General features: G+C 42.4%; 1 protein-coding gene across 3 annotated transcripts in view; it reads left to right on the forward strand.

The window, feature by feature from the left end:
* Positions 1-9,448: 9,448 nt before the first annotated feature.
* The window catches only part of FZD6 (frizzled class receptor 6), a 28,893-nt gene continuing 12,236 nt past the window's right edge, over positions 9,449-26,105 (forward strand). Inside the window, exons 1-2 of one of the 3 annotated variants that reach the window (XM_065668743.1) lie at positions 9,449-9,536; positions 10,075-10,474. In XM_065668743.1, the coding sequence (XP_065524815.1) occupies positions 10,295-10,474 (180 nt within the window). In that variant the 5' untranslated portion in view covers positions 9,449-9,536; positions 10,075-10,294. Of the gene's footprint in view, positions 9,537-10,074; positions 10,475-19,109; positions 19,181-26,105 lie in introns of those variants that run through there. The other 2 variants (XM_065668744.1, XM_065668745.1) reach the window with 2 other exon arrangements.

Raw genomic sequence — 26,105 nt, forward strand, 5'->3', positions numbered from 1 at the left:
GTTGGAGATCTGCTTGAGTAAACCCAGGTGACCACTTTTTGTAGTACAATAAATGAATACATCTTGACACTACTCTCAGATTGCCGGTTGGACTCTTAGAAAAAAGTAATAGCACCTTCCACTTGTGCTGGGTATTCGGGGTGTCTTTGAGGGCAAAGGAATGATGATTTCCTTCTTCACATGACAGACAAGCTTTGCTTAGCCACACCAGTGCAATTTAGTATAAATTGTTTCTACTCTATGATTTTCTTCCACATATTTAAAATAGCAGTTTAAAACTCAGTGAGGATAGTTCTAAGTGACATCTTTCTTCCTCCACTGACTGACATCTTCAGTTGCAACTACCAAAGGCAAGTTTTGATTCAAGTGATGCTGATCTACACTTCTACTAAGACCACTGCATACCATGCTGTCTACTTTATTAGAATAAAGGCTTTAAAATTAGTGTTTATTGCACATTCTCATGAATCCCTTTATATTGCCAATGAGGTATAAGGTGACTTAACTATGGGCGAAAATCAGTGGTTTTGTATTTTTTCCAATGTTTTTGTTTATGTAATTTTATACAATATAAAAATAATTTACTTTTGTGTGTGTTCACAGCGAAAACAGCCTCTTTCTTTATTAATTCAACATGTATTATGCTGCTGCTGTTTCTCCACAATAGCTCATAATCCAGAGGAAATGATGCTGCTTTACCACGAATTAGTATGAAGGTAGAAAGCTCCAGTAACACAGGTTTGATTTTCCTCCCTTTTTATTGCTTTCAAATTCAGAAACAGGCTAAAACCAGCACTTGAACTGACACAGCTAGAGATCCTGAATATAAAGCAGCTTTATAGTCTTCCAAATTGGTCAAAATTTGAGAATCCTTTCCTGGCATTTGACAATTCACGTAAAGCTCAAACAAAAGCTTAGCTTAGCTCTTTACTCCCAGGAGTGTAGAAACCTTGTATTTGCTAGGGGCTGAAGAAAAGATGCAATGCAATTGGCAGAGGTGCAGAAACATGTACCTTGCCAAATCAGGCACAGACAGGAGAGTGAAAGGAGGTAAACATCTGAGTTTATGTCAGTCTATTTGATTAAATCCTTGCACCTAGTTATCAGTGCAAATCAATGAAAACATTAAAATTTTTGATATGATAACAGAATTTCTTCTTTGTCTTTTAATAAAAATGTTAGTATCTATTTTTAGTATAAATAATTCCACAACACTTGCTTGAACACCTTCATGTGAGTTTTGCAAAGGAAGATGAACTAATGTGGTGAAAAATCGGAGGCATGTGTTAGTATAATGCAAGTACAAAAAGGAGAATAGAAACAAACAACTATCATTGTCTGTTATCATTGATTTGAATTTATTTTCAGTCCTCCTTTGTGCAGGAACAAATAACTGCTCTTTCTGGCGAAGAATGAAGTTCTTACATACTTCTTTTTAGTTCTTACTCCATGCTAGCTGTTATGGCATTCAATGGACAAAGAAGAGACAGTACAATTGGATTTATGAATCCAAGGGCCAGACTAAAATCCTAGCTACATTACTCCAATTGCATTTCCAGTAGAAATTGAGTTGGGTGAGTTAAACTGATTTTGGTCTTACCAATCCATTTTGCTTTACTGGCATTTTGAAAAGGTCCGGGAGCTGTGTTAGAGTACTTCTGGTATGGAATTTCCTTTCTCTTTCTGACCTGTGTAAACATGCTGCCATCCCCAGATGTCCCTGCTCCCCTTTTCAAAGGCATGGACTGCTCAGTTGGCCTAGTCCCTGAAGTGTTATCAGTATCTTTAGGTCTGTATAGGCCACCAGCCATGACCAGCCTCTCGTTTCAGATGCTCAGTAGACCTATGGCCTCACCATGCTGGGATTGTTTTGCTTATCTCACTTTCACTGTGAAAGCTATTGGTCCTGCAGCACGGTACCACTGCAGAGTTGGACCAGACACAGAACCTCACCCCAAAGTTATCCCTAATGCAACCATTAAAAACAGTGCTCCCAGAGAAAGTGAACTTCTAGTGTATCATGATCCCAGTTGAATCTCTCAGATGGGCCTTAAGCTGCCTGAAAGCTTGAGTAAAGGATCATCAGTGCCGGGGGTAACCACTGGTGGCATGTGATGACTCACGATCATTATTTGTGCCCAGATGACCCAGCACAGGTATAAAATCAACTTAGCAGCACAGGACTAAAATTAAGGCCCTGAGGCAGACTTGCAAGACAGCTAAAACCAATAATGAACACTTAGCCATTGCCGTGGGACAGGGACATCATACCAATCTACATGAGTGTCTCCATAGAAGGAGACATGGGCATCCCTATCCCTCAAGGGCACTTGGGGTCCTCTGAGGACAAAGAAAACCATGATCATCAGACTGCTCTTGGGAAAGAAGGCTAAAGAAGTTTCCCACAAACATCAAGTGTCTCTCTGTCTCACAGAAGCTCTCTGGGATCCAGTAGCTGATGGTATGAATGCTTTCCACTTTCCCTTTGTAAGAGGGGGTGCTTTATGGATAATTCTCAGCCATATTCACAGTTTGGAAACCAAGGCCACAGACCTTCATGAACCACTGCTCAGAGAAAGGTGGGTTAGGATTCCTATGTCATGGACACACATAAAACCCACCTCACTTCTCAGGGTTCGCTTTTCCTATTGCTTATATGCGGCTTTTTTGCTTTGCTTTGCCATTCTGGATGCTTCATAAGATCTTTAGCAATTGTCCAGAGCTAAGCTTTGTAAGTTCCATCTCCATCCAACAAGTAAAGTTGCCCAGCCTCCTGTCTGCCCTGTTCAGAGAAGCAAAGAGCCTCCTGGCCTTTCTTCGGTGCTTCTCATCCCAGTGCCCTGGAGAAAACTCATCTCTCTGTCCCTTCCTCTTTGCTTCCTGGCCTTCTTTCTCTATGGAAGTTTTACTTTTTGGCTTTTGGCCTCTTCTTTACCCTTCAAGTTGAACACATCCAGTTACATGGCAGAAAGTCCAGGAAAGAAAATGAAGTCACAAGTACGGAACCAGTACACTTTGTTACAAAAATAATATAAAAACCATAACAGAGTAGGGGTTAACCCCTTCTCTGACTCCCCTTCTCTCAAATCATCTGTCAATCATAGCTGATGATAGCTGTGAAGTACTGAAACTCTGCTGAACAAGGTAGAAAGACAAATTTGAATGCTAACTACATGTAGTCAAGAAAATGTATTTTTGTGCTTAAAATCAATTCCTTGCTAATGAAGCATTTGTTTGGTTTGTCAGATCACTACTGACACATCCCAAAGCCTTTCCTTTCTTATCCATTATTGGCTTTGTCTATTTTTTTTGTTGTTGTTTAACAATATTTCATTTTTTCTGTCATAATCTCTATTTGAGATGCTGTCACACACGGTTGGCTGCATAGTCTTTCTGACTACAAATTCGTGGATGGAAAGGCTTCATTTCCAGTCATTGACCGGTAATATAATGGTTAATCCTAAACAGCAAGGATGAAAAGACACTGAAGGAGACAGAGAAAATGAGGTTTATATGATTTGTAAGTCTTAACAGTGGTCAGCACTATCTCACTGGATGTGGTGTAACTGGTTCCATAAGCATATTTTGCAAATCCTGGTTTAAACCAGTAATGCTGGCACAAGTCCTGGAGTGCATCAGATTTTATTAACCTCAGGAATCAGTTGCTATGTGGTTGCAGTTACAATAAGATCTAAAGTGTGACTCATTTTTGTATTCCACATTGATCTCAGGTGGAACTGTACATCTCAGCTGAAAACATATTTATGTTTTCATTATATTCTATATGATGTTTCCATTTTGTAATAGCTTGTGAAGAACCTGTGAAGCAGCTCAGGAAAAGCAGATGTATTAATTGTTCCTGAGTATTAAAACCATGATTGAAATCATTTTACTGTTATCCTAAACACTAACCAAAAATACTGACAGAAAGCAACTTGCTGTTCTATTTGTAAAGATGATGCATACAGCCATCATGGTACTTTCTATTTAATTCTTGTACATTAACAATAACTTTACTCCATAGAGTTTCAAAGAAACGCTATTAAAGGTAAATCTGGAATTGTGAAGCAATTAACAGCAAAAATTTGTACTTTCTATCTGAACATCTTCCTCCACACTTCAGCAAATAGTGAACCTGCCACTCCAAAAATCCTATCAGGAGGAGTTGTGAGGATGGGCTTACAGACAGATCTGTGTTTTCGTATGAGGCACACTGTTACGTAGTTCCCCAGAATCTGGGAAGTCCTTGCAGCACAGGATTGTTATGATGGGAAGACAGTATGCATTAGCTGGCTATGGGACGGGCGTAATTACCGATAGTGCCACTGATGCTTGTTAGTCTGCCTCTAACATGTTCATTAGTACCTTTGGAATCACCTTGTAGTAGTTAGCGCCTGAGCTTCCAAACTGTTGTTCTCTTATATCTCTGGAATCCTCATGTTTCCACAAATATCCCAAACTACCAATTCAATAAGCAGCATTCAAAATGTGTTCGAAGTCAATCCCACTTTCATAATTGCACAGTGTATTGATACGGACAGTTCAACTCAAGTTAATGCATCAGTGTTTTGGAGGGAGCAAGGAATGAAACTACAACACACCTCATTAAGCCAGGACTTTCTGTTTTGCTATCCGCATCACCTACATCTTGGCTGTCTACTCTAACAGAGTACTTGGTTTGTCAGTTTTTTCCATCAGAAACAACTTATGCCCTGTATCACAGATTGCCTTTCCCCTAGCCTTTGTGACACTGCCCAAAGTAAGGATCGCCCCAGCTGCAGAACCAGTGAGATAAGATGGGCTCCAGTGGAAAAACTACTCACCATCACTGCTACTGTTACTGTCACCAAAGAATAGGGGCTGCAGATCCATCAGGAGTGAAGGCAGCTGCTAAAAGTCTACAGGGAATGAAATATCCTTGATCATTCTTAGGAAAGTTTACCCTTTGCAAGCGTATTTCCTGTTTAGGTTACATTATGCTTAATATCCAAGGCTAGGTGAGGTAACCTGTTGGGAAAGGAATATTATTAGCATAATCACTGTTTTATTAAAGCAATGCTAGGAAGGCACAGTGTTGTCATTTACAGAGAATGAAAGATGAGATCCTTCTAGCATAAAGGAAATCAACATCTTCTTATGTTTGGATACCACAACCCACATAGCTATAATATGTCTAAACAGGTCAGACTTTGTTCAGGGAAGAGGATGACTTGGGCTCCAAGGATCCAGTAATACAGTTAACATATGGCAATGCATCAACCTTCTGGCTTTCTCAGTATGCTTCCTTCTCTTGTTCTCATTGCTGTTTCGGGTTGGGGGGAGGTTAGGGGGTGGGGGTGTTACAGTTTAAAGGCTTTATGAAAAAGAAAAAAAATGGCTTATAAAGGCTTAAGCTGACATAGCTGCATGAGATTGGAGAAGCGTTCGGAAAGCATTAACTTGTCACAGACTCGATCTTCTAAATAACTAGGAAATTACTGTGTGTGTTCTTACCAAGGCTTTCTCATGAGTTTATGTGTACAATTAAACGGTGGAGTTTTGACTTAGGAAACACATTCTGTTTACAAACTTAAATGTTTTCCCTGACTGTAAACTAATACCTGTAAACTGGTTTTCCCTGTAAACTAATAAGTATAAATTACATCAGTAATGTTGTTTTGTCTAGTTTGGGTGTTTGGTTTTTTTCATTTCAAAAATGCAGTTGAGAATAAAACAAGAATTACACATGCGAAGTCTCCCAGCAGGATTTACTGGTGCCATCTACTGGCTATTTAGTATTTTTAAATTTCACCAAATGACGAATAATGTGTTTTACATGCAGAATAATAAGAACACTATGAACCTTATAACTGAATCATCCAACATCAAACTATGTAATTGGCAAATCTATAATATTTAAATTACATTAAGTCAAACTTTGGTACAACAGTATAATTCAGTTACGAAGCTTTTAGATATGCCAACAGGAGAAAACTCAAGCCAGTTTACAACTGCTCATGTGCAGACACCAAGCACTAAAGCCAAACATACGCTTCCTCCTAACAACTGCCAATCATTTGAGATCCCTCCTCCCTAGTGCATCAGCATGTGGGGCATGAACATGTTCATGCAGCAGGTAAACGTGGTCACGTTGCTGTTTGCTGGAGGGATGTTCCACAAAAAAATTTGAAGGAGAAAATGGTGTTTCAGTTCATAGTCCAGGCAAGCTGTTAACATTTCTGGTGAGGATAGGTTTAAGCTAGTTGGATAGAGCATGGGCATGGAGGGGATGGCACAGGATCTGTTCCACCACATCCGTTGCAAGGGTGGTAGGAGCCAGCACAGCTTGGCAAGTAGCTGCTGAAACCCCCTCTGCTACATGTGTTGAAAGGTGTCTGAAGATGACCTAGGATTTAAACAAGGCTTGAAAATCACTTAAACTCTTTGTAGTAAAAATTGCTAAACTAGAATTGTTTGAAGCAGTTCCAGAGAAAGGTCAGCAAATTAATATTACATTAACTGAAATGTTAACAATATCTCCAGTGGCAGGTGAGAAAAGTACTTCCACATCTGAGTAGTTGCACTCCTAATCAGCAATCCATTTGAGCACATGCTTAAAATACTTAATTGTACTTAAAGTTGCTTTGCTAGATACCAGTGAGAGTGCTCACATTCCTCACTCTGATTCCTTATAGAACCAGAAACAAATGTATTTAGATCGTGGCTCTGAGAACCAGCCTCTGGAAGAACTTGCTTGGCAACTAGTGAGCAAAGAAAATATATTAATAATGTGACTGAAGAAAGGGCTCATCCTTCCTTTTCTCTGCCTTTTCCCCTCATCTAACAAAACCACAAGTCTTTTAAGGAAGAAAAGCAATGTTAATTAGTCATATCTGTTTTTCAGAGGTTTAATTTATGTATGAAAATGCATTCTGATGGAAGGAACTAAGCCATCAGTTTATATAACGCCATATTTATATAGTGTGATACTAGCAGTGCTTACAGCTGTGGCTGCTAAACCCCCCACAATGCCTTATTTCAGGTGCTTGTGACTTTGACAAATTTTTGCAGTTTGGCTGAAATTTCCACACCTTGGATTTTTGTCTGGTTGTTTCAGCAAAATTTCATATGAAGTCTTCATGAAAATCATGTAAGACATACTGGTTTTCCCGTATTAAAATTATAACAGAAGCTTGCCTGAGAATTTATTGACCCTATGTACTGTGAAGCATTGGCTTTTCACTTGGTATAGATAGTCTTAATAGCTTTACTGCTGTTTCCATGAAAATGCCATGGACTTAGTCAATGAAACTAGAAAGGAAAGAGAAGTCAGTAGAAATCTGGTGGAGTGTAAATCTGCACTGAACACATCCTGTCCCTGCAAGGTTTCAGTGTGCGTGATGGTGTTGCTGGAGCTGACAGCAACCTGGCAACTTCACCAAGGGCTGAACAGGACATTCCCTAGAACTGCTTCTGCAGACGCGGAGTGGGGAGGCTCCCTCTTGCCTGCTCCTCCTGCTCTCACTGCCAGACCCGCAGAGCGTGGGGCCTCTCAGAGCTCACAAAAATAAAAACGTAGTATTTCTGGGAGGGGAAGAGCTACTGATAGTAAGACAAGAGCCAGCTGGAGGATGAAAACTGCAGGGATGACAAAGGACAGTGTAGGTGAGTGTTGTCATACACTAGAGCACATTAACTTCCACAACCTGCAAACATTTCATTTAACATCTATTGCTTGTCTGTGCAGCAAATTTAATTCCAGCTATCAAGTTATGCCATTTGCTCAAATGGCAGAGCTTTGTGGATCTGTGGCAGGTAGCTAATCCTCCTCATGATTCACAGAGGTGCTAAAATGGTTTCATGCAGGGATCTGGAAAGGGGTTGTGTTTCTGTAAGGTAAAACAGGAAATCATATACAAAATATCTGCATGAAGAGACAGCTTCTAGATTCTTGTAGTGCTCTGAATAACAACATGCAGCTTCACACCCTGCACTATCCATGGTCGGACTCTCTGGGTAAATGTGCCTGACTGCACAGACTATCCAGGGGTTCATTAACAGGCAGTGCTGCCTGAACATTGTTAAACCATGCCTAAATCTGGTTTGCATGTCTCGGCATCTGGTGTTTCCTGTTCTAGTCCTGGAGTGCAGAGCAAGCTGCATGACTGATGAGACCTTGTGTGGCTCTGTGAAGAGAAATTTACTCACCTCTGCCCAGTAAGCTCCAGCATTTCTGCAGGGTCTCATCAGCTCAAGCGTGTGTTTGTGACCAAGTCTAAACACTACCGCACATGTGTGTGTCTGCTTGTGTGTGGTCTCAGCCAGCAGCAGACCTGGGTGCAGCAGGAGGTCGGCTCACACATCCTAGAGGTGGGTTTCTGGAAGACAGCAGCTGCCAGAGCCACCATGGTGCTCCTCTTCTGTCTGAATACTTGGTTCCCTTTTAACTCACCAAACCATCCTTTCCTCATCAAATACCTCAAATCATTTCCCTTTCCTTCACTACTTTCAATCATTTTACATTGACCTTTAATATTATCCTCAGAGAGCAAACAGCTAAGGTGAGGAATGGCTGAGGGAACTGCGGTTGTTTGGCCTGGAGGAAAGAACTTAGTGCTCCCTACAACTACCTGACAGGAGGTTGTAGTGAGGTTGGGGTCAGTCTCTTCTCCCAAGTAACAAGTGATAGGACAAGAGGAAATGGCCTCAAGCTGCACCAGGGGAGGTTTAGATTGGATATGAGGAAAAATTTCTTTACCGAGAGGGTGCTCAGGCATTGGAACAGGCTGCCCAGGGCAGCGGTGGAGTCACCGTCCCTTAAATGTGCAAAAACCATGTAGATGAGGCCCTCAGTGACATGGTTTAGTGATGGTCTTGGCAGTTCTGGGGTAAAGGCTGGACTTGATAACCTTAAAGGTCTTTTCCAACCTACTTGATTCTGTGATCCTAACAGGCTGCCCAGCTAGCTATGACTTAGGCTCTTGTTTAGAAACAAGCCTCAGCATCACTCCTGCAGGTGGGAGAGTTGACTTCCCGGTTCTTTTATTGCCTTAGCATGTACACAGTGCATCACAGAGTTAATGTTGATCATTTTTATGACAACCTAAGTGCCGGGGTCCTTTGGAAGGATTTTTTGTGCCGTTTGCACCCCTGCGTTCAGCCACGGAGCCTTCCCCAGCTGAGGCCCAACCGGCGGCTCGAGCCCCAGACCATGCTGCTGGTGCTGGTGCTGGTGCTGGTGCTGGTGCTGGTGCCGGTGCCGGTGCCGGTGCCGGTGCCGGTGCCGGTGCCGGTGCCGGTGCCGGTGCTGGTGCTGGTGCTGGTGCCGCCCCGCCAGGCCAGGCCCCTGCCGCCGGCGGCCGCAGCCCCGCTCCCTCCGGGGGGAGGCCCCGCCGCGGGCAGACTCCGCCCGCACCGGCACGGAAAGGTGCGCCCGCCCCGCCCCGCGCGGCAAGTATCGCGCGAGCGCCCCCGCCGCCGCATCCTGCCGATGTCGCTGGGCGGCTGCGGCCTTCGCAGCGGAGGCGGCGGGGAGGGGCCGCTCCGGTGGGGCGCGGGTGAGTGCGCTGGGGGGGGGCAGCGCCGGCACCCCTCGGCCCGGCCCGGCCCGGCCCCGGGAGCGGCGGCTCCTCCTCGGCGCCCCGGGGTGTCCGCCAGCGAGGAAGCGTCCGCTGGGAGGCGGGTCCCGGTGAGGGGGCGGCGGGGGCGCGGCCCGGGCGTGGCGGGGATGCGGCGCCGAGGCCGCGCCCGGCGAGCCCCGGCTCCTGGGCCGCCTTCTCGGTCGGGTCCCGCCCGGCCCCGCGGGCGCCGCTTCCCAGGGCGGGGCTGGGAGCCGGGCGGCGGCGGCGGGGCGGTGGGAGCAGCCGTGGCTGCGGGGCCCGGGCGGGAGCGGCGGCCGAGCTCACCGCTCCCCGTGCGCGAGGCGGCGGGAGCGCGGGCAGCGCCGTGCTGCTGCCCCTCCGGGGTGTGCGGGACCGGCGGGAGCTGCCCTCTCCTGCCGGCCTTGCGGAGGCCGCGTTCGGCCTTGGGACGAGTGGTCGCTGTCGGGCTGTTTCTGCTGTTAACGATCAGCCCTGTCTCTTCCTGCTTCTGCAGCTTGCAGGCTGGAGGAGGAGGGGGTTTTAATAAAACCGCAGCCAGCCGAAATGGGGAGATGCCTAAAGCAGCAGTGAGGAGTCTGTCGTCTGCCTAGTTGCCCGCGTCCTTGCCTTGCGCTGGAACCAGCAGAGGAAGATGTGTGTTTTTATCCTTGTGCCAGGCTGGTCTGTCTAACTCCTGAACAGAGCTATGCGCTGAAGTTGGAGGCTCTGACAAAATGGGAGTACTCGTGTTCTCTGTGACTTGCAGTTTACTTCTAACTCTGGTGAGAGGGCACAGTTTGTTCACATGTGAGCCAATTACTATTTCCAGGTGTTCAGGAATGCCTTACAATATGACTTTTTTTCCAAACATCATGGGACACTATGATCAGGACACGGCTGCTTTCCAAATGGAGGTAAGTTCCCCTGTCCCTACTGTAGTATGCAAAGATTACAGTGTGAAACAACCTTTTTGTCATTGAGAAATGGTTTGTGATGTCTGTTGCACTGAATGCCAAGGCAGATAACGTTTAATGAGTAGGTGTTTCTTTAAAACGTTATGAGCTATAGGCACCCCTACCCCACTTTGGGTCCGGTGTTGGAGCGGAAGAGGAATGGGTATAGCACAGTAATGTGGCTACTCAGAGCTCTTTGGCAGAGCTGATTACGTATAGCACCTCACTGATACACAGGGCAGTTCTTGAAATTCTCTGGGGTCGTGGCTTATGATATTGTGGCCCATCTGAACTTGGGTAGTGCAATAATAATGTTTAGAAGTTGCTCTTTGTTCCTCTCATAGCTTATGTCTACTAAGGAGAGAGGTACCTAAACTTGTTATTGGCCCTATTCTCCACTGTGGCTTTGCCTTCTGTTGTCTTCTGACTGGATGCTGAAACTTCTGACTGAAAGTTGGAGCTTTTTTAAGCTGAAAGCAAGCACTTTACTTACTTGAACTGATTGTAACATGTCTCCCTTGAGAATATGCCACCTTGTGGAAAGGCTTTGCTGATAGAAACAAAAGGGCCAGAGCCTCTCTGGGTGAGAGGCTTGTAAAACAAGTTTTAAACCTGTTTTAATAGTGGCTTTTCAGTGGTAAGAGGAGGGGGAACATATTAACACAGATCTTGAGAAGCTTATTATCTTGTGCTGTGCAGAGTGAAACAAATGAGTTGAAAATTAAGAAGTTTCTGGTTAAAAAATAAATAAAATTAAAGATTGTATTGGAGGTGGCTACTGTTGTTAAAATCTTATTTGCATATTCTTTACTGAGCTTGGAGGAGGAGCTTGATTCAGTTACCAAAGCATTCTTTTAGTGTTGCTTGGAATAGTCAGGATTCCCTGGTTGGCCTCTAGCTGCCAGCCTGGAACAGCACAGGCTTTGGTCTCGCATCGTGTTTGCCAGTCTGGTGTAGATGTATGGGAAATTTTGGTATCAAATGTCAAGACACCTGTATGCAAACAACTGAATTCAGCTGCAGGTCTCAGATAAATTGTGGGCTTTAAAATTGGAAGGCAAGCTTATAAGCTTCAGTTGTAAACTCTGTGCAGTGCCTTATCCAGTCATCGTTTGTCAGGGATGCTTTCTACAGCGTCTGCCACTTCTATGTCATCAGGTGTGCTGCTGGTTCTTACTTGGTGTGTCTTTGCAACTGTTGAGCCAGCTTTTGTTAGTATTTGTGCCTTCCAGTCATGCTGCTGTTACAGCAGAGACCACAGAGCCATTTTTATTAGATTGCTACAACTGACTTTTCTGAACTGTCTAGCTTGTGCCTACTGCATGAATTCTGGAAAGGGTTCATGGTTTACCTGTTCTCATACAGCTACTTCATAAAACCTGAGTGGTAGTGAGAAGTTTTGTTGCTTTCCCTTTTTTATCCCCCCATCCTGTCTCCCTTATAACCACCTCTGACCACTGCAGTGGTTGATCACTACTCGGCCAACTGACTGGGTGGCTGTGTGGAACAACAGTGTCTATTAGGTTTTGATTCCTTACCCTGTATCCTTTGCTTTCTAGTCTCCTGTCATTGCCACTGTCTGGCCTCTAATTTGTTATACCTCACTACTCTAGTGTTGCACAGACATTTCTAAACTACCTCGTGTCTGTGTGCTGATCTGCCTGCCTCTATTTGTGATTCAGCAGTGCTGATTGACTGCTGGGTCAACCTGAATTTTGAAGACAGCTGCTTTACTGATGAAAGGGTGAGGAAGTTGCTTTCCATTCTTATGTAGCTAGTGTTGAATCTGTTGCTAGTGGTTAGGTTGGAGTTAATATGATAAACTTACGGTGGTTCATTGCAGGACCCTTTAATTCTGAGGGAGACCAGAGTGTACCAACATCCCTTATACATTTTGACATGTATTCTACATGGCATTTGGTAATGGTGCCAGTATAGTTTATCCCTAGTTGATTGTAACAGGGAGCCGCCTTAGGATTGTCAAAAGGTCCTGCTTTTTTGCAAAGGGGGGATTTGGTGTGGCTTCAGGGGAGGAGGAACTACTGATTTCTGGAGTATTATTTAATTTCACCTTGCAGCCATAAAGAGGCAGTGGGTTGGGCGGCGGAGGAGACTTCAGATGTTATAAGAGGTTGAATTTTTCTGTAATTGGAGGTCCAAATCTTGTTCATACCAAAGAAAGAATTTTAATAGTATATTGGTTAAAACTTCCTTCTTTTGATCTTTGATAGGAGTGCTTAAAGGCTTTGTTTTCTAATTCCATCTTGTTCTTCTGCCTTCCCTCCCCACAGCTTGTTCTCAAGACTGGGCATGGTTTTAGGATGTAAACACTGGGTTTTGAGATTAATGCTTGTAATATTTTCCTCACTTTATTAGCTGACTTAGAGTAAGCTGCTTAATCATGCAATCACAGGGCATGTGGTGGAGACGTCTTCAAGAAATCCAAGTATTTTGTGCAGAAAGAGCCTTGATGTTAGTCCTGTTTTCTGCTCCTATCTCCTCTCAGAACTTCTTCCCATTACTTATTTGGAGTGTTAACTCCCAGAAATAGCAAACATTTGTTAAGGGCATAAATTTCACATGCAGGTGAAGTTCACTCTCCAAAACTGTGATAACTCTATGTCCTGCTGTCAAGGCTCTGCAGGCGTGTTCTGCTGTGAGGAGTCTTGTATATCCAGAAGAGCTGTGCTTTCCATCTGCTGGAGCATGAAGGCTTCTGTACAGTTGCTCTGCTGTCTGGAGAGGTGTTAAATAGGCATTTCTGGGGTGGCATCTTCATCGTAGTCCTCCAGGAGAGGATGATGTGGAGCCACTGTCTCACATAGTGGTTGTCCTCCAGGAATTCAGCTGATTTGTGGTCTTACATTCCTCCCTCATGTATCAACTCTTCATAATGATGTGCTGAAAACTGGAACACTGAACTGATTAAAACAGGAAAGAAAAAAAGATTAACTCAATTTTACAGCCTCTTACAGGTGTTCTGGCTACTGATGATAGCTGCTCTGGGCTCTTATTCTCTGCAACAGAAAACTTGTAATTTCCAGATTTCCAGTTGCTCCCTCATTCTACCTGTTGTTTGTTTGTTTGTTTGTTTTGGGTATTTTTGGAGCTGTCACCTTGGCAGATTGAGTTTAGGCTACTTGAGTTTTACTTTAGACTTGGATTAGTTTTGTTTATACAACAAATGGTGATTTGGGGAAAGTAAAACCATGTGGCTTTGTGGTGTGAAGTTCTGTGTATGTTAGCTGAACAGCTGCATGACAATGGAATCTAATTGTTTGCAGATGTTCAATGTATCTGTATCTCCAACCAGTTTAACAGTAACACTGCTCATGTTACTACTAGCTCAGACTGGGAGGTTGAAGACCTGAGGTTTGCCGGGGCAGGAAAATAGATGGACACGGCAGGATAGATGGTCCATTACAGCTATACTTAGCTGTAACTCCCCCTCGTGGTCATCCGCGAAACCAAGTCACTTCTAATTCCAAAGTAACTTCTACTTTTACCTATACTGGACTCAGTTGTCAATATAAGGCATTATTCCGGCAAGGCAGCGAATATTACTGTGTTGTAACTTTTTGTTCATATCTCTTGATCTGTTCTGCTGCGGTTCTGGAATGTGTTTACTGTAGACAAGTCCTTAAGACTTCCTGATGTGGGTAAAATCTATGGGTCTGTAGAATTACAAAGGCAGAAGGCTTGCCAATGAGTTTTAAAGCAGACTATACAAACCACTGGAACACATCCCATGGAGAACAATAAAGTACCTCAGACTGGAAAAATGATTTAGTAGTGAGTTTTCCATTCACTTCTGAGTTTGTGACTGTGTGCCAGAATACATGTGTGCATATCTGTGGAGAGTTCAGTGCAACTGGCTGCAGCAGTGGGAGAAATTATAGGAGAACTAGGGTTGGTTTAAACTAACAAAACCAGTTTGAAGTGGATTAAGTACCACCCTCAAAAGTTTAATACTGAAGTCCTGTAACTGAAAATTTGAAATGTAATTACTTAATTTGCTTCAACTAAATATAAATCTACTATTACTTCAATATCAAAGTGTGTTCAAAACCGGGAGAACTGTGTCTGGCAAGCTAAATCAGTGTGTGTGTGCTTGTGTGTGTGCGTGTGTGTGTGTGTATACACACAGGGGGGAGGAAGCTGCCCACCTTCTGTAGTTTGAGAGTTTTGGGAAATAAGTATGGTTTTGTGTAGAAGGTTGTTACTGGGTTGCTCTGCAAAATAGTATAGGTGTGAATTTACTCAAACCTCTACAGCTTCAATTAGAAAAAAACCCACCAATATTCTTTATCTGCCTGGAGTTAGCTTTTGTCCCTGATGCTGCCTCAGAGCCTAAGATGCAGAAAGGGTGCAGAGGTGTTGACATTGACTCAATAGAGCAAGCAGGAGGGGCTCTTTAGTTCATATTTTGCTTGGAACATTTTTTGCTGTTTCTTTACCATGTGTCAGTGGTACTAACAGGCAGGCGAGGCTTGTGTAAGAAGAGGTAAATGCTGCAGGCTGTACATATATGTTACTCAGTACAAACTAAAGTAACTTTTCTAGCTTATCAGAAGGAAGTGGTGGTCCCAAAAGATTTTGGTGCTGAAAGAGCTACATTGATGCTTGTTAAATGAAAGTTCGCAAATGCCAAAAGTAATTATATATGCTTCATATGGATCAAGGGAAATACAAAGCAGTGCGACTGACTTCTGTGCTGGGTAGGTCTCTAGAAATAGAGAATAGTCGGACAAGAATAATTCTGGTTTGAACATCACTATGTTGAATGTGGAAAAGCTTGGCCAAAGGATCAAAACAATATGAATTACACCCATCGGTGTCATTCTGTATGATACCATAAAAATTTGGGAAGTGTGGCTTTATTTTTGCACCCTCCTGTTCTCTGGTGTTCCAAAGAAACACAAGTCAGTATTGGTTCTTACAGTGGTTCTTACAGCAACACATTCGTAAACCATCTTTGCTGACTCCTGTGTGTACACTACATTACAGCCACTAAAAAAAAGTGTTTGTTACCTGTAGTACTGAGGCCCTTCATCAAGTGTTATTAGCTTGTGCAGATTTGCTAAAACGAGGCAGGTGAATATGTGTAATCCTATTACATTGGCTTTAAGGGTATTTGGTCATCTGCAAAATCTAGTGCTGCTTTGTCTGAACAGCATTTCTCATCTACTTGATAATGTAAATCATACTGCCTTGCTCCTTGTTCTGAAAGGATACTGCTTGGAATTCAGAGCAGTCCAAAGTAATGCATGCTTGATGAAGAGTAATACACCCACTCACTGCATGAGATTGAGGAGTTTCACTCTGGACTAAATTTAGGCCAGTCCTGCTGTGCATGAGGTCCAAAGCTGGCCTGTGGAAGGCCAGGTCTTTCTCAACAGCAGACCTTTCTGGAAAGTTTTGTGGTATCTTGTGGCTCTCCTGCAGATTGCTGTCTCTTCCACAGTGCCCTGTCTAGTGTTCCTATGTAGCTGAAAGCATTGGTGGTTTAAGTCTCGTTGTACAGACCATGCCTTAGCTCCCCCCTCTTCTCCACACTCATGTTGTTTGCCAAGCACAAGGCACCATAAGTTTGTGATGGGGTTAGTCTTGTAGCTGTAGCCTGCTCCAGGAGAAACTTGTGAATGGATTCATACAAGCATCCCTGAAGCTGTTTATATAGAGAAGGAAAACATGGACAGAGCTACTGAGTTTAGAACTGCTTTGCCTTCATTGAAGGAGGCAGTTAGGGCTTGGAGACTGAGTTGACAGGTTAGAACACATCATCCTTGGAGTTGGGTAAAGCCAGCAGTGGGTACAGAGCTTTCAGATGTGAAAAGGTGTGATTTCAAGATCATTTCCATGTTTTTAAGGAGTAGCTGTTGTCCTGTGGAACCTCCTGAACTTCACCTGGTCAGTAGCCAATCAGGTTAGGGAAGAAGAATCTGCTAAGGGTGATGTGGTGACCATTACTTCAAAGGTCACTCACTTCACATTGTCTCCTCTTGAATAGTAGACAAGAGGACAAAATTGTATACTGCTGTGTACAGGTGGCCCACAGTTTTCCCTCTGCTGTCCATGATTTATCAGATTGTTTGTGTTCATGCATGTTATTAGCAGTTCACATCCAGTGCATTGGCCCATGGCAGCTCTGGCAGCAGCAACTTGTTTGTCTTTCAGAAATTGACACCCCTGTCATATGTCTAAAGGTTCCTGATGCTTTACCAGTTGGGCAGCAGGGTGGGCTGAAAGCTGCTCTAGTCTTTTTCCATGTCTTTGGACCTGTCAGTGGCTACTTGCACAGTGCTGTTTCTCTGTCTGTCTTCCTCAGTGCCACCTCAGCTGCATGGTGCTGCTGCATTGCCTCAGGGTGAACCCCCAGCCTAGTGTGTGTGCTTCCTTTTGCTTGCAGCACTCTAGGGATGAGATGCTGGGGGAAGGGGAGAAGGAAGAGGTGCCTTTGCATATGTGTTATATAAAGAGGAGGATGCATCCATCCACCTCCTTATCAGAGGAATCTGAAGGAAAGGGGAACCAAATGTGAGTCCTTGACTGCCTGCGTGGCTAGAGTATAATAACATGTGAGCTCCCTACAGCCCCCAGCTTCTCATGGATGAAGACTTCTGCAGTGTGATCGAGATGCTGGGGATGTACTTGCTTCTGTTTAGGCTGGCTCCTGTGAGGGGTGGGTGAAAGCTCAGACCAGATTGTCCCACTGAGTATGCTAAGTTACTGCTGTGCTACAGCAAGCAATGAACTGTTGGGAAACTGCCTCTCCTTTGATTCTTTGATCTTGATAGCAAGAGGAGGCAGAGTGTTTAAGGTGTCAAGGATTTGGGTAAAGATTTTGAAGAGGTGGAGGAGAGACTGTGGGAGGCAGTACATGCAGAAAGAGGCTCCGATAGTAACATCACTGGCTTTGAGAGAGCCCTTCCTTATATTTGGATATCTTGCATTTGGAGGAAGGAGGAAGAGGTGATCATAAAGTAATGGGGTAAAGGAGTTAACTTCCTCCTTAACAGCTGCCTCATCCATCTTTTAGAATTAGGAATTTATTTATTTATTTATTTTTATCTAAAAGCAAGTTGCTTTTATTGCTTTCTTGCCTTTCAGGTTTGCTTGTGTCTCAGAATGAATAAAAATTAAGAGTAAATAAAAGTTAGTAAATAAAAGTAATTTGAGTAAATATGTCTACAGAGCAAAAATCTATAACTACTCAGGTTATAATTGTTTTAGACATTTTTGTCTTCATTAAAAATAACTGAACAAAAATGCCACAGAATAAAATATACTTGCAGAAGATAAAAACCATTTCCCACAAATACTTAGGAATCCCCCCCCTTTTTTTTTCTCAAGAAAGAATTCTATGTGTATCTTTTGTATACCTTAAGTACTTCTTCTCCTATCGCAATAATGATCTGCTCCAAATAATAATGATTATTAGTAATAATGATAATGTTATGTTTTCAGGCTACAGTCCAGGTGATAGCTTGTCCTTCAGCAGTAGCAGTTATTTTCCTCCTTCTCCTTTCTCCTTTTGCTTCTTGTCTGCTGCTGGTGCAGCACTGTGTTTTGACTTTAGGCCTGGGAACAGAGCTGGTAACTCAAATGTTTGGTCTGACCAAGGACTTTCTGAGCCTCATGCTCTGCCAGGGAGGAGGGGAGGCCAGGAGGAAGCAGAGACAGGACAACTGACCCAAACTGACCAAAGAGGTATTCCATACCACAGCACGTCATGCCTAGGTTGTAACGGAGAGTTACCCAGAAGGGCGCACTTTCTCTTCGGGGGGGGGGGGGGGGTGTCGAACTCATTTGGCGGTGGTATCGTATTCTCTTGTTATTTTCTCTTACCAATATTATCATTGGTGGTAGCAGTAGTTATTTGTGCTATACCTTAGTTACTAAACTGTTCTTATCTCAACCCGTGGGAGTTACATTCTTTTTGATTCTCCTCTCCATCCCTCTGGGAGTAGAGGGAGGGAAAGAAGGGGGGGGAGTGAGAGAATGAGCTTTGTGGTTGGGCTTAAACCACGACATAGCTAAAGAAATGAAGGCTGGTTTTCCATTTTGTGTACACACTGATCTTTCCAGAAGCAGTGATTTTACAGAAAATTACTCTGAATCAAAAGTTATGGCACATGGTGAGTGCTAAGTATATAGGAGGTTGTCTACATGGTGAAAGCTTCCCAAACACAAAGAAAACAGAGGCTGCCATCTAGTTTTTTAGCTGTCTCTGGTTTGTGGCTCAGACTCTTGGGTTGTTTGTGTCCAGTGCTGTCTGACTTGTGTTGCTCTGTGCCCCTGTGTTACCGAGAATTTGTTCAGAAGATCCTGTCCTCTTTGTCAACAACTTGTGTGCATGACGGAAGAAACTTGTGCAGATTTTCTAGGGATTAAGCCAGTCTGTTTGAAGTTCAGGAAAGTATTTGATACTGCACCGCATGAAAATTGCTAAAAATACTAGTATTTATAAACTTTAACTAATCCATTCACTTTGTTGCGATGTAGGAGATGTCAGCTGGGCATGCACAAGTCTGATGACTGAGTTGAAGCCCATAAAGCCGCAGTTATCTACCTGACTACCTGCAGTTCTTACTTCTGTCTTCTGATTTCAGTATTTCCAGTTGGTCATATCTTGAGACACTGTCACACTGCTCGGCTGACCATGAGGCAAGCTATGTTTCATTTTTACAAGATATGGGCAAGAAACTACTGGATGCAGTTACTTTTAATTTTGTTGGATTTGGGATGCTGAGGGTGGCAGTTTATTATTCCCCATTAGCATGGGAATTAACTTCATAAGTCGGGAGATTTTCCAACTTCTGTACAATGTCTTTATCCCCACCTAACCAATAGCATGGCTAGCCCAGGTCTGCACAGATTGGGAAGCTTGATGGAAGCAACAGTGTGGCTCCTTGCAGGGCTTCCTTGGGTCTGATCAAATCAGCTTTGAGCAAAGGTGGTGTGCCATATAACTATTCCAAGGTAGACTTGTAGCAGGATCAGCAGCCATGTAGAAGCAGCACCTGGATGGGCTGGTGCTGGTCTGTGCAGAGTTGTTTCAGAAAGTTTTTTCAGTTGTTTCAGAAAGCCACAGAATTGGCTTTCTTGCCATCCCACTAACTGTCATGGTAAAGGGCATTGAAAGCTCTGGTATTCATGGACTAGTAAAGGATGTGTCTGAATGTGGATACCAGAGCATTCTGAGGAGTAGTCTGTTGTATAAACACTGCCTCAGAGTTTGGTGTTAGTTTTAGTTGAGCATTTTCTTCTGGCTGTGAGGTTATCTCTGCTTCCTGAATTCTGTGAATGTCATTCTTGAGTGCCTGTGTGTGTGGACATCAGGTAGGGAAACTGCTGTGAGGACTTTATGAAATGCCTGGAAGTTAGGCATCAGAAATTTCTGTTGCAATAGCCAGTCGCCTTTGTGGATCTGGCTCTTGATTGCTCTACTTGATGTTGCAGAAGATTACTTGGGAAGATTGATCCTGTTATGACTGAGATTCTCCTGATTTAATTTCTTCATGAAGTAAGCAAGGAAGAAAGCATGGTGCAGGGTTGCTACTCTGGGAACTTGGGTGGTGCTGTTCTGTTCAAGTGAGTCCCTACACTTATGAAGATAGGGAAACATGAATCTGGTCTGACTTTTGGAACCAGCGCAATAATTAATTCTGCTGGAATTCCCTTCAAATGAGGAGCTTTTTTATAGGTAGCAGGCAGTCTTTCAACAGCATTACTGGTAATCTTCTAGATTGTATTCTACACAAAGTTCAGTAATGAATCCATTTGCTCCTGTAATACATGGCAAATACATGATTTTTTTTTTTTTGAGGTGGTTCTGTTACCACAGTCCAGATGTAATGAAGCTCTGTCTAGACATCGGATGTTTGAGAGCCTGCAGTATACTTCAGTTAACTTACATTTGTCTGTCTTTTTATGCTTTGTATAGTATACATAGAGATAAAACCATATATAATTTAAAACTGTGTATAAATAGTTCAGTTCTGCAATGCTTGGGAAAACTCTCATTTGTTTTGGGCTGTAAATTGCAGAGGTTGGAATATCTATAATTTAGGTTGAGCTATAATTTAGGTTAGAACCACAAAAGACAGTGAATTTTGCTAATAAGCTATTTTTGGAAAGTATTGGGGTACTACTTCAGTTTGCTTCAGAACAACTTCTTAGTGAGATGTAATATTCTTGGTTATATTGTTTCTAACCTTTGCTGTAGTTAAAAAATATAGGAACATTGGTATTTTTATTTCACACTTAAAAATATTTAAAGCAAAAAAGTGGAACTAAGTTGTTTTACTACAGAAAGAAGTTCTGTAGTTGCTAGTTAATGCAAAAGAGCCTGGAACCCACAGAAGTAAAAAGCAAAATATTTTACAGTTTTATCTGTCTGTGTATGTATCTGTATAATGGCAATGGCAAGCTTAGTGCCTTCTTGTGGTGTCAGAGGAGTGTTTGGTTGTCAGCTGGTTTGTTTTTAAGGTGCATGAGTGCCTTGTTGCCTACTGACCTTTGAAAACCTTCTGCATGTGCCTTCTCCTTACCCTGGTTGGATTTATGATTAATATTCCCATCAACTTTGAATAGCTAGTATGAAGGTTTAGACCTGAGTATGTATATTTATATATATATATATATATCAAAGTATATATTGTGTGTAGGGGTGAATGACGGCCAAGAGCTTGCAAATACACTGGTGATTTTGTTGCATATGTATATTGACTGTTCGTGTGGTGGCTCTCAGCTCACTGAGCACTTGCACCACCTGGTATCTGAGCAAATGCCTCGCTGGTTTCACTTGAGGGGGGTGATGAAGTTCTGGCTGATTGAGTCTGTGCTGCACAGGCATCAGTCCCCGATGCCACTGGCGTTTACAGCACAGCATTCTTTAAGATAAAGGGGTTGTCCTTTTAAAGGATGATGCTTCAGGTGCTGACCAGTTGTCGGCCCCCACAGCTGTACAACCATGGGGGGAGCAGGCGGCTGGGAACGGTTCAATTATCAACTGCTGCAAGTGGAGCTGTCCCTGCGCTTTGTTCGGAGCCCTTTGAAAATCCAAATGCATGCACTGCCTTTGCTGTTTAGTCGAAGAACAAAGATGAAAGCTCGTATCTTTGCAAACAGCTTCCGTTGCAGAACAATATCGTTTGATCCACTTGCTTGTTTACTACATTTTTTTAATTCTCTTTTTTTCCCATCAGCTCCTTGAACTCCAGATTGTCCTTGTGTAGGAAATTTAAACTATTTTGTCTTTTAAGCCAAGGTGGTAACCTACTTTCTACTCTGACAAAAGGTTTTATTCTTATCTCTGTAAACACTAAACTGATTATGTTTAAAATATGTTTGAGAAGCTTTTAAATCAATTGTGACTGCATTTGTCTTGATTGTGTTGTGAAAGCTACAGAAAGTAATGCTGCTTTGTTTAAAAGCAGCTTATTAAAATTTGAATACATGTGTTTTGAATGCTTTTCTCTTACCTCTGTCAAATTAGGCTGCACTAATGATGCATATTAAATTTGCATATGTTCATATCTAAAATATTTTATTCTTATCAGTGAATTTTAGTCCTGAAAACTCTTTCGTTGTAGGGGAGTTACCCATGATATTTTAGCTGAGTTTAGAAAATACAGATTACAACCGATACTTGCAGCTGGCAGCAATAGTCAATTATTATGCAAGCTCAGGTGGTGACACAGAGTATGTGGGACCCCAAATTAGTTCCTACCATCTTGGCTGGTAGTTTAAAGGATGGTTAATATTGTGCTAATGTTCATGAGCTACACTCACATTTCTGTTTTGCAGCTCTGCTGTTAAATAACAACTTCTAACAGACATGTAGCAACAAGATGCTGACATCTAAACTGCCTTAGCCTCCTGCAAAACAGTTTCTAAATCCTTACATACCAATTTAAAAGTGTCTTTAACTTGCCTTTGATCTAAATCCATCAATGTGACTTCCAATAGGAAGAACCTGGGTTTTTTTCTCAACCTTGCTTTGAATCTAGTGGAACTGAGCATTTCATCCGTCGTTTAGTTCCATGTGTTAGGACACTTATTTATCATTATTTAATTGTGCATGAATTAGAAGTTGGAGATTCTTGGCAGCTGATTCACTGTGGCCAAGAGCAAATTACCACCCTTGCTAGCCCATCCAGTAGTTGTGTGAAGGCATTAATATCTCTGGGTATGATGCTAATCTCGTTTCCATCCAGTCTAGAATAACTCTATTGAAACAGTAGTGTAGGATTAAATCAACCATGCCATATTTGTGTCACCTTTTTTAATTGAAACAGATTGTCATTATAAAAGTGGGTAAAGATACTGTGAAAATTAATTGTTAGTATTTCCCTGAGTATGAAGAGTAATTGCTGCCTGTTCTTTTAGGACTGCTTATATACACCATAGTTGACAGCAGCCATATTTCCTAAATATCAGATATGAAAGTGTGTATGTAAAATATACTAAGTTTAGGTTTTGAGGTTGTATTTCTTTTCTGTAGTGACACTTACGGGACAGTAGTTGTGTTTAAGTCTGGTACTGTAAATTTATTAATCATTAATTGTTAATAAAGTGCTATACAAAGGAGGGGGTTATTTTATTATTGTATTAGTTACTGTCACTCAGAAAAGAGTTTGTCACTGTGAAAATGTGTGGTCAGTGTTTAACTGTAGTCAAGGCAAATAGAAGGCAAAGTATATTAGGAAAGGAATAGAAATAAAAATTTAAAACCTTATTATGCTAAGGTTTAGCAGGATGGCAAAATGACATGGAAAAAGTAAAGAGTAATCTGTTAGCTGTTTGTCAGAAGACAAATGAAGTTGCAAAACCAGGAGTTACAATAAACAAAATGTGCTCCTTTCTCAGCAGTGCCTGATAAAATGATGCAGTCTAACTTACTGCTGTAGTATTTGCAAAGGGTATAAGCATAAATGATTGAAAAAGAGATTAGGTATGTTCTAGGCAGAAAGGAGATCTGTCAGTGTCTTTTCAACACAATGGTGGTATAACGTGCAGCTGGTTTCCTAAACCATGGATTGCAGGAAACTGGAAGGGATGTCAGCTTGTTTTGCTATATTCCATTTGTTACCAGCTGGAGTGAGAATGGGGTGCCAAGCTAAATGCAGTCTGAGTTTGGTCTGACTCAGAAGGTCTGCTTGTGTCTTCAGAATATGAAACTTCCTGCTGCTTATGTTCGTACTTTCAGGTGTCAAAAAGTAAATGTTGTTAGCAAGCTGAAAGAAATACTGTAAGAACAATTACTCTTGGCAGCCAAGTGCTTGGATTTCTACTCTGATTACATTACAGGCTGAGCATAGGTTCCTTCCTAAAATCACGTTTGTATTTAGCTGTTTGCACAGTTTTACATTTAAATAAAATAGATTGTTAAACAACAGTGTTTAGCGAGTGCCAACATGCCATAGTTAGAATGGTAAAGGTTTGGTTTATGTCCTTTCTTCACCAGATGTCACCTTCGTTATACTTACTTGCTGTATCAAGGGGGCAAGCCTAAAATATGTAGCCTTATAAGCTGTGGTGGAAAACTCTATTTAAAAAATTGTTTGTTGCTTAACAAAATACTTTTTTTTTTCCTTTTTTTTAATTCTTACTTTGTTGAGCAAATGTTGCTGTTTCACCTATGGCTGCAGAAGTTCTTGCCTGGCACCTCAACACTTGCTCTAGAAAATGATTTTTTATCAACTGAGATAAACTTTGTGGGACACAGAAAGGAAAAAAGTAAAAAAATCAAGCCAATTTCTACAAGACTGAATTTCAAAAATAAACTCAATTTCTACAGGAGTTGTATGTGATTACACAGGCTGTTATCTTTATTTTATCTTAAGTGCCAGGAGGAACAGACCTAACATAAATTAACCATTGGAACAAATAACATTTAATTGAAAAGAAAACGAGCATCATAATTATGCAGAGGTCATTTAATTCGTTTGGGGTTAACTCCTCACTCTTATTTTCATCTGAACCATGTAGTATTTAGGAATTAATCTGACTTATGGAAATGGAGCATGTTGTACTAGAGTTATACTACTCTCCTTGTCATAAAATATTTCAAGTCTTGGGTTCCTGCAAAGGCAGCTCCAGAGCAGACATGCAGAGAGACAGGATCAGACCTCTATGCACCTGCTGTGATGGCATCTGCAGATGCAGCCGGAGTGCTCTGGAGGATAGTGCCAACATATTTTTTGTTTTGCATAAAGCATCTTTAAGTTATTCTTGCTCTGCCTTATCTTTTCCTTTCACCCCTTCCTATACATTCCTGTGCTTACTGCAAAAGTCCCTTGAGCATTTGTAGATACTCCATTTTGGAAAGGGAAATTTATTTATCAATGTCTTTTATTTTAAAATACATGCTTGGTATGCAGTAAAACTTGCTCTTTGGCTGTGGGGGGGGGGTGTGTGGTGTGTGTGCATGCATGTGTGTGTGTGTGTGTGTGTATGTGTATATATACTTGGGATTCTTAAAAGCTGGCAAAAGTAAGAATGCTATTCAGGACTCAGAAGTTAGTCCTTCCCTTACCAGTCATGTGTTGAATATTTGATTTATGTAGCTGTCAATGGCAAAGAAGTAAATAAAATTATTCCTAAATAAAAATCTTACTAAAAGCTTTGCCTACTTTGAAAACTTTGCACATTGTCCCTGTTTATCAGAACATTTAAAAGTGTGTTAAATACTGTTTCACTTTTCCTGATGCATGAATTTGACTGTATAGGTGTGATATGGAGATTCCTGTTTCCTGAAATACCAGAAGCAGTTCTTCAAAAAGTGTACTTTGTAGAATCTTAGAATGCCAGGTTGGAAGGGACCTCAAGGATCATCTGGTCCAACCCTGCTTGGCAAAGCATGGCTTAGACTAGATGTCCCAACACCCTCTGTGGCTGAACCTTAAAAGTGTTCAATGTTGGGGAATCCACCACTTCCCTGGGGAGATTATTCCAGTGGCTGATTGTTCTCTAAAACCTTAAAAAAAAAAAAAACCAAAAAAAAACCCAAAAAACAACTTAAAAAGAACTTCAAAGCTTGATGTGACCCTGCATATGGCTTTCACCATCAGGCGTGGGTTGGTTGCCTCAGGGAACAAGCTTGTTTTACTTTCATGAGCTGGGTCAGGAATGTGTGTCTTATATGGCAGACAGGACAGTGAACAGCAGCCTGCAGTGGATCTGAAGGCTGGGGCTTATTCAAGAACTAGCAGGGTTGGGTCCCTTCAGCACACACCCCCGCAGCTGCTCTGTGTTCTCTCCCTTTCCCTGGGCAGTCTCCACCTTGGTGAGTGGAGAAGCCAGCCTGTTCTGCACATCCCCCTAGCCTGCCACCTCAGCGCTTTTACATGGGCCAAATGGCAGTGCACCATATATGTGCTGTCTGTCCTGGCAGTGCCTGGCACCTCCTGGCCCTAGCTGATCTGTGGTTAGTGTCCATATGCCCTCCAACAGGTCATCAGCATATGGTTGGCTCCTTCAGTTTAATTTCTGCTTGTGCTCGCTGACACAAGGGCTTCCTTACACAGCCCCCCAGTATTCCTGCTTCCTCCTGCTGGCCCTGCCACTTTGGACATACAGCCCTCTT

Source organism: Lathamus discolor, chromosome 2 (genome assembly GCF_037157495.1).
Source record: "Lathamus discolor isolate bLatDis1 chromosome 2, bLatDis1.hap1, whole genome shotgun sequence".
NCBI lineage: Eukaryota > Metazoa > Chordata > Aves > Psittaciformes > Psittacidae > Lathamus > Lathamus discolor.